Source organism: Hyalella azteca, unplaced genomic scaffold (genome assembly GCF_000764305.2).
Source record: "Hyalella azteca isolate HAZT.00-mixed unplaced genomic scaffold, Hazt_2.0.2 contig13638, whole genome shotgun sequence".
Lineage (NCBI taxonomy): Eukaryota > Metazoa > Arthropoda > Malacostraca > Amphipoda > Hyalellidae > Hyalella > Hyalella azteca.
The window spans coordinates 15272-29506 of record NW_025943552.1 but is presented as its reverse complement, the minus strand read 5'-3'; the positions used below and the strand labels follow the sequence as shown (position 1 = coordinate 29506).

The 14235-nt window shown below is 38.9% G+C and overlaps 1 protein-coding gene across 1 annotated transcript; it reads left to right on the top strand.

Moving 5' to 3' along the window:
* Nucleotides 1-1807: 1807 nt before the first annotated feature.
* On the top strand, nucleotides 1808-14233 carry LOC108665123 (transmembrane protein 104). The gene is made up of 12 exons (XM_018151849.2): nucleotides 1808-2008; nucleotides 2297-2418; nucleotides 6034-6118; nucleotides 6757-7168; nucleotides 7441-7540; nucleotides 7912-8011; nucleotides 8414-8507; nucleotides 9426-9610; nucleotides 10055-10213; nucleotides 11044-11125; nucleotides 11742-11899; nucleotides 12196-14233. Exons 1-12 carry the CDS (start codon nucleotides 1979-1981, stop codon nucleotides 12376-12378), a joined length of 1710 nt encoding a protein of 569 aa, XP_018007338.1. The 5' UTR covers nucleotides 1808-1978; the 3' UTR covers nucleotides 12379-14233.
* Nucleotides 14234-14235: the final 2 nt, after the last annotated feature.

Below are 14235 nucleotides of genomic sequence, written 5' to 3'. Positions count from 1 at the left end.
AAGGCTTTATCTATAAATGTAGCGGTAGCGCTGTAGCGGCAAAACCTCGTATCGCTACTTAAATATGTAGCGGGCGCTACCGCTACCGCTACATTGCCTTAAATGTAGAGCCGCTACCGCTACCGCTACTGAAAATGTAGCGGCCGCTAGTAGCGGCCGCTACTTGTAGCGCGCTACTGCCCACCTCTGATGATAAGTAAATAATATGAAAATGACAGGCAAATGATAGGTAAATTATAGGTGAGTGATAGGCAAATGATTGGTAAATGACAGCTGAGTAATAGGCAAATGATAGAAAAATGATTTAATAGGTAAATTATAGGTGAATGATAGGTGAGTGATGGGCAATTGATGAGCTAGTAACTTTATCCACAAATATATTTGCTGAACATCAAAACAAAATGTAGTGTTTGATTTTTAAATCCAATATGATAATTGCACTCATTTGTTCATACACTGCTCTCCAGAATTTCACCACTAACTAGTAAGTTTTAGCTGAGAGACTAGAGAGCATGGTGGCAAATGGCAAATGAATGAGATATTTTTTAGAAGAGAATTCTTTTTAAATTTCCTGGTCTGGTTTAAAAGTTTATTCAGTATCTCTATAATAAAGCAGATATCTAGGATACTTTAGTCTTTACAGATCTACTCATAAGACTCAAAAGGAAGTCTTAGAAATCCTCTGCTTGGCCATTAAGAGTATAATTTCATGGCTGACTGGGCCCTGCAAGACTGAGGAGATGCTTTGTTCACACAGTGGAGTGCCAAATTCTTTGGGCTCAGATTTATAGTTTGTAAATATCTGTTACAGAGACTGATACAGAAGACAACACTGGACTTCAAGGAAAGTTGAGAGGCAATGCCAGTGCCTGATAACATGAGTAAAGCAGCACAGATATGATGTGCTTCACTAACCACAAGAGCAGCAAAGCCTTCTGGCAACCCCAAAACAGTTACTGTCTCTCTGCTTTAGTCTGCTGCTTATACAGTGGTTATACAATCTCAAATAGAGCTATGCAAATTGGAACTAACTTGAACCAATTCAACATGGTTAACAAATTCTGAGAAAATCTTGAACATATTTATAAAAGGGCTCAATGCCTATAGCTAAATGGATGTATGTCAGTAGCTGCAACTCAAGGTGCATATATGCTACTTGTGTCTGCAATAAATGAAAAAATTGTAAGATGGTCAAATTGTACTGAAACTATTCTGTCAAGAAAAGGTTATGTTTCAGTTTCTAAATTCGGAGGTTTTCTGTCATAGCATGCAGGTATTTGCCACCTCCTTGATGTCTTTTCAAGACTAAAGTCACTAAACTGTGCTGAATATTGGCTGATATCTTTCAGACCAATGGAGATCTTAATATCATAGAAATTTGAGGCTGTCCATGTTATATCTACTGATAATGATTTAGTGTTTTGCAGCCCTTACAAGAGTACACAATTTCTTGCTATAAAAAAGGTAAATCTTTGCATTGCATGCCACCATTACAGGTCTTACTGAGGTACTGAGGTACTACCGGTATATGCTTTGATCCATGATTATGGTAGCTTTAAATCAAATGAAAATTCCAATAGTATTAATTTATGTGTGATTTGTGGTTGTTGGATGTGTCTTGACCGACAAGCAAATAATGAAATCCCCTCTAAATGTATGCATTCAGGCTGCTTGTGCACATATGAGTACAGCCATTGCATTTACATCTGTGCTTTTTACTTCAGAGCGAGTAATTCTGCCATACTGATTTTTACTTACTTTACTTTTTTTTACTGAGCGAGTAATTCTGCCATACTGATTTTTTTATGTTCAGTCAATCAGCTAATGCTGAGTACTAACTGAATGATAACCAGGCATAATGATAACAAATTGTTAGCTATTGTTGCAGAGTAAATCTTTTTCCTTATTTGTTTTCCCAATCAAACTGGGAATTGCAGGCGACTGTTAAATTAGTCATGCAATACTGCCTTCTTCCACAATGCCTCATGAAAATCAATATTCAGCATGGGTAAGTACAAAATTTAAAAGAAATATTGCAATTGCTGTAAATACCATGTGAAAGAAAATGGTGTAAATTGTGCTGTCATTTATAGATGGCAATTTCTATTGAGAACGTTAGTTATAAATGAAAATGGCTTATGAAAATCATATTATTCTAATTATTTTTTATGTTTTTCATAATATTTACTCATGAATCTGAGTTATTGACTTGAAAGTTCAGCTCTTAAAAATAATTTTTTTGTCTTCCAAGACTTGAACATCTGGGAAAACATTTAAGATTCTCACTTTCTTTCAGATGGGCTCGGTGTATGTGTTCAACCTCATTGTCGGCACTGGGGCTCTGACGCTTCCTGGTGCATTTGCTTCAGCAGGATGGCTTCTGTCAAGTGCAGGCATCATCATTTTGGCTCTTTTCAGGTATTGTTACTTACATATTTATTGTACACTGATGTAATTTCCTTTTCAGGGAATAATTGTTGCCACTTAACCCATTAATGCCGAGAATTATGTAATAAGAATTTTTCATAATTTTTCATGCCAAATGACTCTACGATGCTAATAAACAACTGAAACACTCAAAACGAAAATTTACTTGAAAATATGAAAAATACAGCTTGGGAACATATGTGCCCATTCGGCAATAAAATAATGATTTTAGATACAATTGAAATAAACATATAAATATAGTCCTTTATTAGCTCTATGCATACAGACTCCTTTTTATTTCTCAAAAGCTAACTATAGTAGAGTATCTATGGCTTAGTGGGTACTTTTCCATGCATTCAGGATGCGAGGGGACCTTGCACATCTTGCATATGTGAGGTGTTCTGCCATGACACTGCTTGCATCTGCTGCGTGTAGCTCTTCTCTAGCAGTTCAATGACCTTTTCCGTTGTACCGCACACTATCTTCTGCACTACCACTACTGTATTTAGGACCTATTGCCTTCCTGGTGGTTCCAAAGGTCTTCATTGTAGCTATAACTAAGTTCCTGGAAATGTCTAGTAGACTCATGTCTGCAGGTATTCGTCTGCAATGACACCAAGAATTTACCACTTGAGCATTTATGCTCCGATACTCTCCGTTAAATGGCCGATGCATTCCAAATACTCTCATTTACCACTTGTTGTTCTTCTGTTTGCATATCACAATCTCCAACACTATCAATAATTTTTGTTTCGTCTCTGTGCCAAACTACCTTCTATTTTTGGAGTTTCTTCTGCCTCTGCTGAACATAAGGAGACGGCATTTGATCCTCTCTTTTGTCAGTAAGTACTTCGGAAAGTAAGATTCTTCTTGGTAAATGATTGGGATTGCATGTAGCTTCAGTGTCAGAGGAATCAGAGTTGCAGTTAGTATCAGGAGTTGCTTCTTCAATGGGAGGCTCGACTGCAACATTGATTTCAAAACCACTATCATCATCAGTTTCTTCCTGAAGTATTTGTCGCACGTTGTCCAGAATCAACCTAAAAAACATCTAATAACATTATTTCAAAATTTGAAAATATCACTCAAATCACTTCTTGCAATATTACCCATAATGCGTTACATTGATTTTTTAGTTGCTGATAATTCATTATAAAGCTCATCTGGATTTATGAAAACAGATAAAAAGACCAATATTATCATAAATAGCTTTCTAAATATATATTTTGGAGTTACAGAATGGCAAACACCTGTTAATTTCTCAATAAAATATCGTAAGACACAACGGGAAAGCAATTAAAATAAATCTATGCACATCATAGAACAGAAAGTGCCACAATTTTCATCTAGAGCAAAATCTTTATTTTATATCCTAACGGGCACATTTGTTCCCGACATTTACATTTTATTATATGCATTCAATATTATCAACATTATTAATCATCTGTGATTTAAATGTTATTGGTGCATTATCCAGCTACAAATTCCTATCATTGGATGTAGTAAAATGTTTTCTGTAATTTAGTTACATACGTTTTTCTCAGGCGTGGTGGAGCCATGTTACATACACTTTTTTCTCGGTCAAGGTCAGCCAGCTACTGCGCATGCATGCATGGTGACAGAGAATCAAAGCACGTTCCGTATGTGTTCTGAACCTTCAGAGTACACACCTTATCAACGAAACAGAGCTAAATGCAATGTCTTTACTTTTACAGCCAATTTAATTAGCTGGGCACAAATGTTCCCGTTCGGCGTTAATGGGTTAAGATTAAGGATAACCATCCAAATTAGTGTGGTTATTACATCATGTTCAAGTTTTTGACTTGCATTTAATATTTACCCTTTGTGAATTAGAACAATGTTCAATGATTTGTTTATAGAGGATCATTAAAATTTATCATCTTTTACATCTAGGTAAATAAAGTACTGTTTCAAAACACAGAGGAGTGAGGAGGGATTAATAAGTTGAAAATAATTGCATGTTCTTCATTAAGAATGATCCCCAAAGTTGCATTTCAGGAGCTTAGGTTAGCAGTTGTTACCAATGCACACGCCTCAAGAGCTTCAGGGCATCCACTCCTTATCAATTGAAAATTGATGTCCTACCTGCACAAATAAATAAATTGTTTTTAAAAAATAGAATATAATTGGCAAGATGCTCTAGCTACTGTATACAGAGCATTAACACATTGAGTGCAGCACAACCCACTGTTGGGTTGCTGGTTTTTTTTCCAGACAAAGTCTGCAGTTTAGTTTTTTAATTTTGTTACCTGGCAAAAGTGTATCCTGTTGATATTTCCTTATTAAATTGCAAATAGTACAAAAAAAATACAAATTTAATTTTTGCACTGGAACCTACAAATTTACACATAAATATTGAAATAGAGGCCTTTTTGTCCACGGAATTGGCCGTTTTCAGGCCGCCAAGCAACCCTGGTGGTTCGTGCTTCCCTCAACGTAATACGATACCAAGGGATGGCAAGGCTAGTTGCTGCATATTTCTAGACATTGGGCAGTTTAGCATAAAATATTTTGAGATTAGCCTTAAAATTTCCTTTCAAGCACATGTGGTAGGTTCTACCCTCCAGGACAAAGAACTACCAAGAAGTTTACACGAGCCTGTGCATTAGTTCTCATAGCTTATCTCCATGAAGACAGCCGTTTTTTAGCGCATTTTCTCATTTATGGAAAAAAGGCACTATTGTGCTCGTCATGTCCATCCGTCCGTCTGTCTGTCCGTCCGTGACCACGTTTTCGTCGCCAAGAAAATGCGCTTTGTCACTCACTGCAGTGAGTACTGATTTATATTTTTTCAGGGATGTTGATAGCTGGTCCCCTGATCCCTGGGTTCCATGGTACCAGCACTCCATGCTGATAAGATATGCCTTGTTTTAGGTCCAAAGTCCCTGTAGCATGGATAAAGTTTGCCCAAGACATCTGTTAGAACACTAGTTTGGTCCACCATGGCCTTTTTCAGTGCCCGAATGGTTGTTGTGGCCATTTCTGAATTGCTCCACAGTTCACTATAGGCTCAGGATGAGATTTTAGCCCAGACAAAAAAGAAATGAGATGACTATTCAAGAAATCTTGACAAAAGATGAAGTGGATTAAGATGTTGCCTTGGCTGATGAGATCTGACAAATACATGGGAGAGATGACTGTCACCTGCATGCTTGCAAAGATTTGCTAGGAATGGACTCTTTTACTCGGACCCAGAGCAGGTGCAGGGAAGATTGTTCTTTATAGTCATTAAATGCTCAAGAAAGACAGAGGGCTGAGCTCCAAAACTACTGCCTCTGATTTAAGAATTGATAATGAATTCAAACTTTGTTCAATTAAAGTAATTTAGTTAGAATTCAAATTGGGAGTTCAGTCAGCAATGATTTATGGATCTGCTGATGCTTTTAAAATAACAAAGTGAACGTAGGAAGTTACTGTCAGTTTTCTGTACAGGTACTTAATTTGATATATTTTATTATTGCATTAGCTATTTCTTACTCTCTATTCCTCATTTAGGCTCATTTTAAATTCATTGTTTTTTTTTTAATCTGTTGAGTCAAATTTGATCCTAAATTTTTTATAATTTGCTTTCAAACTTATTTGCAGCTACATAACCGCAGGATGGATAGTAGAAGCCATGGCGTGCGCCAATGCCATCAACCACTGGCGCAGGGTGAAGCAGCTTAAAAAGGTGAACAACCTTAAAGGGTGCTTGTTGTAGTTTGGCTTGCTTTCACATTTTATAGGAGTTACTTCGTGTAAAGTAAGTAAACCCTAACTATTTTTCAAGTAAGAGGCTGGCATTTAGTTTCTGCATGCACAGTAGGAGCTGTTTTGCTGTGTTCTCGACAATTCTCCTCAAAAAAATCATTTCTACATTATGGCGCCCTTCTTTTAGACCAGCAGATTTGCAAGCAAACAAGTCTAGTGTTAATTCCAACAAGATTGTGCTACAAATAAAATTTGACTTTAAATATTGATTTAAAAGGTTTTTAATATTTTCTCTCATCATGGACTTGAATCTATTACTGAACATTTTTCCAAATTTACAACCTGCCAGTTATATGAGTATTTACTGCCAGTACTAAATGAATTATGAATGTGTCTTATTTTTTTATGTAAAGAATTGTAATTTCTGTCATTGATGCTCTTGTATCAAAGTCACCAATGTTTCTTGACTTCACATTTAATTCGTTTCTTAATACATACAATTTTATCAATATCATATAGCTTTAGGGCAGAGATGTTCTTATTGATAAGACTTTACGGTTTTTTCCTTTTCGCTTGAGATATTTGATTATAAAAATCTTACTATTTTTTTACTGGCAGCGCGGACACGTACCAGACGAGCTTGTGAATCGCACGCTCGAGAACGCCGCTGAAGGAAGCAGGAACGCAGCTTTATTGGCTGGCACTGGCAGTGATGAGCCTGCAAACGTCCACTCTGCCGCAGCAAAGTCCAGCAGCGCTGGCGGTGATACTAGTGATGCTAGTGATGCTGCCTCTTCTCTTGCTGCTGCTGCTGCTAATGAAACAGATGATTCTGATGATATTAACGTTGAAACAACCGAGGCCAGTGAGATGATTACTACGTCATCTGATTCGCCGTCGTCTGAAGACCACGAGGAGGAAGAAACTCCCCTCATCCACGGTGTTGTCATAGAGAGAACTGTGGGCCAGTATTATGCCATCCAAGAACGGGTCGAAATGGGAGAAATGGCAAAACTTTTCTATTCAAAATGTGAGGCTGGACTACTTTACATATATGTACCTATATGGTTAAGCGTGTTCACGGGTGATCAGTCACTTGTGTCTCTTAGTCTCGTGTTTAAAAACTTATGACCTTGGCGTGTGGTAGATTCAGAATTAAAGAGAATCTCGGAAGTCTTATGCAAATGAATTAAAATCTTTGTTTTGACGATGCATCTTATTTGTAGTACATAACTCGATTCTGTATGGCCAAATTCCGGATTTTATGGGTAATTATCTACAATAATGTTTTGCTTATTTCAGGGTGGGTGCAGGTTTTCTGCGTTGTTTTGTGCATTTACTTGTATGGAGATCTCGCCATCTATGAAGCGGCCGTCGCCAAGTCCGTTCGTGATATGGTATGGTTAGTAAACATAGGCTTGAACTGGCTTTGAAAGTAAGAAATACTCAGTGCTCTTTGACTGTTCGAACTCGGCTCATTCTTATTTAAAATTGTTGTTTTCAAGATTATTATTAACGTTAGCTGTCTCTTTCTTCCTGAAGCTTATTTACACTGTCTTTTATTCGTACCTCACTGATATTAGTTCAAGTCATTAATGTAAACATTTGTCTTTTAGTCGTCACTCTGGACAAATAAGTTCAGCAACATGATGAAAGTGTAAGGTTAGTTGTTAAAAGAAGCACTCGTCAATTCTTCCGAAAGTCCTATGTTCATTATATATTTATTCTTTGCCAATTGCATAATTTGTAAGCGATTATTATCCTTTGTTACAGCACCTATGTTCCTACGAACTGCTCACAAGCGCTGCATGACAGCGACCCTTGCTTCCCGGACTCCGACTACTCCAGATTCAACGTTTACAGAATATGTGTGGTGGGTCAAACCGTCAAATCCTGACATATCGCTAATATTGTATTTAACCGTAGTATATTATTACTTGCTCTTGGGGTGTTTAATGGAGGTTTAAATACACGATTCAATCGAGCTTAGACGTTTTGCCTGTGCTACGAACCTTATCATTTACCTCAATTACCTGTATTTAAATAACGGTGCGATTACTACATAGAAGTTTGACATAGATATATGTCAAATTTCTAGTCTAGCATCCGCGGAATTTTTAATTTCTTGGGGATATTGAATGTGATTATTGCACTCTCTGATTGGTTCTTGACATTTAAATTTTTCTGCATTGAAATTTATGCTCGTGACAAGAAGTGGGGGCAACAAGCCAACAACATTGTTTCCATTGACTAACTATTCACTTGTTTGTTGCAGTGTTGTTTCGTGGGCGTCATGGGTCCATTCGTGTTCTTGAACTTGACCAAGACGAAGTACATGCAAATTGTGACCTCCATCATTCGCTGGATTGGTAAGTGAATTGTTACTAAGTTTAGCTTAGGTCGTAATTGATCTTCAATGCTTTACTCGAGGAGCTCGGAGTCAAAGATCGATTTGTTTGCTTGGTATTGTACGGACTTTGTGTTTAATATGCATGTGCTCTCTACTATTGTTTTATATACAGAATGATGGCTGATTTTGTGAGGATTTATTTCCGATCATCGATGCTGACAAATTACTGGCAGGCAGTGACAAAATATAGCATCGGGCTTATCTGATAATCCAAGATAACAAATAACACAGGCCTTTCCAAAATTTTCATGCATTCTCCATGTTTTAGGGCTTTTTGAATCCGAAAATATATTTTTTGTCTATGACGTCACACTTGTCGGTAATTTATATTGCAGTATCCAGGGAGGCAATAATTCAAAATGAATAAACATCGAATGACAAATTTTATTATTTACTGTAAAGTTTTTATCGATATAATATTGAAAAGCAGTCAGCCACCATTGTAATAATCCAACTTGGTGACAAACGTGGAATTGAGCATCCATGATAGTCCAAGATGACTGTTACTCCTATGAAAAATATTTTTTTTTCAAGTTTGTTACATGTATGTTATTTAGTCTTGATATTATTTAAGTATGGAATTTTTCATTAACTTGTTATATGCTAAACGAACTGGTCATACGCAGGAATTCCAGTAATTTTATCCGTTAATTTCCTCCCGTGAGTTACATCCTATAGAAAATTGAAAAAGCCTTCCTGTGCAACTGGACATTAGGAACTTCAAGTCATACCCGCATTATCTAATTCTTGATTATAAACGAAATGGTCCGATGGCCATTTTCGCACGGCGACCAACTCATGTCACTATATTTTCTGCCTGATATTTGCAAGTAATGCATGTCAATATCGCTATGTCACTATCGCTATGTCTCCACAGCTATGATAGTGATGATCGTCTGGGCGGTGGCGGTGATAGTAAAGGGCAACACTCACGTGAGCCCCGCGGTGGCGCGGTGGCAGAACCTGCCTGACCTGTTCGGGGTGTGCGTCTACAGCTTCATGTGCCACCACTCGTTGCCATCACTCGTCACGCCCATCGCTGTCAAGACGCATCTTTATAAGGTTACTACTGTGTCCTGACTCATCTTTATAAGGTTACTACTGTGTCCTGACTCATCTTTATAAGGTTACTGCTGTGTCCTGACTCACCTTTATAAGGTTACTGCTGTGTCCTGACTCGCTCTTACGAGGTAATTTCCCTGCCAAAACTCGGCTTTATGAAGGCACTTCCCTGTCCAGACGGACCTTTAAATTGGATTTCCCTGTCCAGACTGACCATTAAAGTGAACTTCTCTGTCTAGACGGGCCTTTAAAAGGGACTTCCCTGTCCAAACGGGCCTTTAAAGGGGATTTCCATGTCCAGACGGACCTTTAATGGGGACTTCCCTGTAAAAACGGGCCTTTAAAGGGGACTCGTTATCAGTATGCATTAAAAACGAGTTTGTCTCATCCTGTTGCTTGGAATTACACACGAACCTATTGACACTAACCATGTATATGTTCCAGTTGCTTGCCGCCGATTACATCCTGATCTTGCTGTTCTATCTACTCCTTGCATTCACGGGCATTTTTGCGTTCCCTAACATTGAAGATCTCTACACCATCAACTTCCAGCCTGACCCTTGCAAGCATGGACAACCAGTCTCCTTCGTCTACATAGTCAGGGTGAGTCAACCTCGCTCTCTGCGTGAATGAAGTTAACCTGGTGAAGATGTCTGGGGCAGCAACTCTACTTTGCAATCTTGCTTGCGTTGCTCAACAGCAGGTAATGAACTCCGTCAACAGGTATAATGAACTCGGCAAATGCAGCTTTGTAGTAAAATATTGCGGTCTTCTGTGAACGGTGAATTTTGGTTGTCAAATCTCGCTGTAGTTGTTGTTCGTAGAGACGAAATTTACGCCACGCCGTGAGGTGTCTCAGACGGTGGACGGGAGTGGGAGACTGGTAGACAGATGGGTTATATACGAAGGGAGTGTAGGCTAGAAGTACGGCAGACTGTACACGGCAGTCGTATAGCCAGAGGATGGAAGGGGCCGAGAGAATTGGATGGCCAAAGGAAAAGGTGCTGTGTAGGCTAGAAGGTTTTTGCGCACTTGGGGCCGCTGGCACTTGATTTATGCCCTACCCTGAATAAGTATAATACTACATGACGGCAGCAGAAGCTCGAGTTCTACCGCAAATGCGCCGGCGTAGGATGGTAGGGGTCGTGGTAACGTCTTTTCTGAGGAGGTCGTGCTGTTGTACCAACGCAGCGGGGTTGGGATGGCTTGAAGCGAAACCTGACAGAATTTTTCACAACGATAAACGCTCAATAAGTCCATTTTGAAATTTTATGACACTCCATAGTCTTAAGAAGATTTGTGAGCCGCGAACATATAACAATCAGCATCATTTTGTTGATATTTTCATTAGTTTCGATTTATTGTTGAGAATTTTGTCGTTTATGATCGTCGAGTATGGCTACTTGGTAATTCTGATTTTTTCATGCCTACAGGTATTTTTATTGATGTTTCCGGTGTTTACGCTCAGCACAAACTTCCCCATCATCGCCATCACTCTGCGCAATAATCTTAAAGGTATTGCTAGTTATACTTCAAACTAATAAGGTCTATTTAAAATATCGTATCTTTTTTTCACACTGCTTCTTAATTTTCACTCGATACAGTACTATAAAACCTGTCAAGACTATCAGAAGTTCATGTTTACCAAAGACTGTTAATGTTGACTACATCTACTTGGAAGCGCATCTTGGAAATGTTACAGAAATTTTTTTTGGGGTTTCAAGAATCCTCAATGAAAATGAAATACATATACTGCCCATTTTCCTTAATTTGTTGTTGTAAAGCAGCATTAAACTTCTTATTAAAATCGCAAATCCAGTAATTGACAAAAATCTTCAATCTTGTAAGCCAGATTTTATTAACTTGTCAATCAAATAAGCTGCAAGCACTCGCCGGTACGCGTGAAGATATCGATGCCCGTAACGTGACATCAGAGTTTATAAAAACCATTTATGGAAGTCTATTTGATTTCCGGGTTATCATGCATTCAGTTCTCGTTAGCTATATTCACTAGAAGTGCGATCTTAAATTTGAGTTTCCTGCCATGACACGAGATAATATATAAAGGCAGGAGAGCTTCAATAGGGTCGTTGAAAGCTTGAATTGCAGTGTTTCAATTGTTTACGCCCAGGGCTGATGCTACGAGAGACGCGGCGCTACGGCTTCTTCACAACGCGGCTATCATTCCCGCTACTGGCCACGATCCCACCCACAGTCGTGGCGCTCATCACGTGTAACGTCGAGCTTCTCGTCGGCATTACCGGGGCCTTCGCTGGCTCCATCATACAGGTGCTGCACTGCAAATATTATGAATTGGGCTTGTGTTACTCATAACATTTATGTGGAGGGCTTTTTGTCTTTACGTGAGGTTTATTTTGCTCACATGTTCCAAGGACGATTTTTGCAAATTTTAGTATAGAGTTTAAATAAGCCTTAGATGAATCTTGATCGAGCTCGTCTTAAATCGACAAGTAATAAAATCGAGGATATAATAAAAACTTGATGTTTCGTATATAATCTGCATAATTTAGCTAAACTGTCCATTAAATGTGCTGTATATACTTACATGAAGGAACATCTTTCAGTACGTTATACCGGCTACTATGGTGCACAGCGCTCGGGTAGAGACGCTTCAGAAAATAGGCTTGGGCGTCCGCAACCCATTCGTGTCGCCCTTCCAATCAGCGTTCTGGCGCTACCTCATCTGTGTCTGGGCGCTGCTCTGCTGGGTATTCGTAGCCGTCTACCTCATACGGACTGAAAGCTGACCTCCTTGACCCTCCTTTAGCTTACGAAGGAAGAATGTGATCTAACTTACGCCCTTCCATCTTGAACTGCTCGGTCAATGGTGGAGTTGCAGTATCTTTGTATATATATTATCTGTGTGACAATTAAATTGATATATAGGTCCTGCCTATTTAAGTGCATAAAATAATTTACCGAGATGCTTCGTTGAATTTGTCTGATTCTCCGAGTGTTTGTTTGGCTGTGAACTCCGATGCAGGCGCGTTGTGCTCGTCGACTTCCTCGGGTTGTCAGAGACGCTCCGAGGGAACTTGAAACGTCTGTTCTTCTGTTCCTAGAGATTGTGAATTTTATTTCATCACTTCATCAAGCTTTGATGTAGTAAATTTGATTCGTGAATTCAACTTATACATTCCAGCGAGTTATATTTGCGTCTACATGTCTACCACTGCCTGAAAAATATCTCCTACGTAGCCTGAGGTATTCAAGCCGCATTTACTATTTATCTTGAGCTGGATTAGCGCTGGCTTTCTTCCATTCCATTTTAAGAGAGCTAAGTTCCTATTTTGGTCGTAATGTGTGTTTCGTCCTTATCTATAAGTTCATTTTAATTATTGATGTGTAGCCGGTTTTAATTGCATGATGGGTTTATCACGCATTTATCGTTTGAATAAATTACTTCACCGAGGTTATACCAGCTAGTGCCAATGCGGGGTCAGTTTTTTTTACTTTCTAACCCCAGAACTTGGATAGTTCTTGCTGTGATATTGCACTAAAGAAATTGAGGTTACGTTGTGTAAGGTGGACTGACGGCAGAAGTCGTCGTCTGATTTGTCTCGAATAAAATTTTTAGAAACCTTTCAAATTTGTTGGAGGATAATTTTGTTGCTCGAGGATACGTTCAATGATTGACAAGATCTTGAGACCGAAGTGAAGTACGAACGAGTTCTCATAAAAAAAAACGCGCACAAAAATATTCTACCTCACGTGTTGAGTAACATGCGGCAGTAGAAACCAGCTTGTTTGTTTTGCCAGGGTAGATGGCGTTATGAAGGATATAATGAACGAGCTTATATTTAATAGTAATTAAAAGTACGTAAATTCGACAATTTAGTCCCATTATTCGTCATATTGTATAGCGCGTTGATTGACAGTCGCCGATGCTCCAGAAAAGGTGGGGGCGATTAATACACGGGGGCGATTAATTGAGTCGACTACAGTTTTGCAGACTGATAGCCTATCCTATACACGAGGAGAGCGATTTCAGTACAGTGCGCTAGTGCTACGTTGGGTGTTTTCGAGTAAGGTGTTTGCGTGGTGGAGGCAAGCGAGAGCTGTGCGCGCTACAGTGGGTAAGTGAGAGCGACGCAGCTATGCTCAGTATGAAGGCAGTTACTGGGCACACACGACTGCTTCAAAACCACTAAAGTTCCTCTGCGTGCAATGCACCAGCTAGTTACCTCTTGATTAAGACGTCAATCATCACAAATTTTAGTTGCGTCGACTAGTTGACGCAACTATTCGCCTCGTGTACAAGCACCTTAATACATGGGAAGCAAATCGCAGTCATAGAATTTCTTGTTGGAATCAGACGCATACCATTAAAATAAAATGCAATCGTTTATCTAATCGTGCGGTCTGGAGTGTTTGTCAATAATCTAGGTTTTACATTTAGAACATTACTTATATTTTTCTATTCAATACTATCTGCAATGTAACTCTTAATGCTCTCAATGATATTAAGAACTAGTCGCTGAAGTAGTGAAACTGCTGTGCAAATATATATTATCAAATTGTTGGCAACGCACAACCTCAAATTAACCTGACACGAATAAACAAGTATCGCGTCAGGACGATATTACAATTTACTGAGCTGTGGC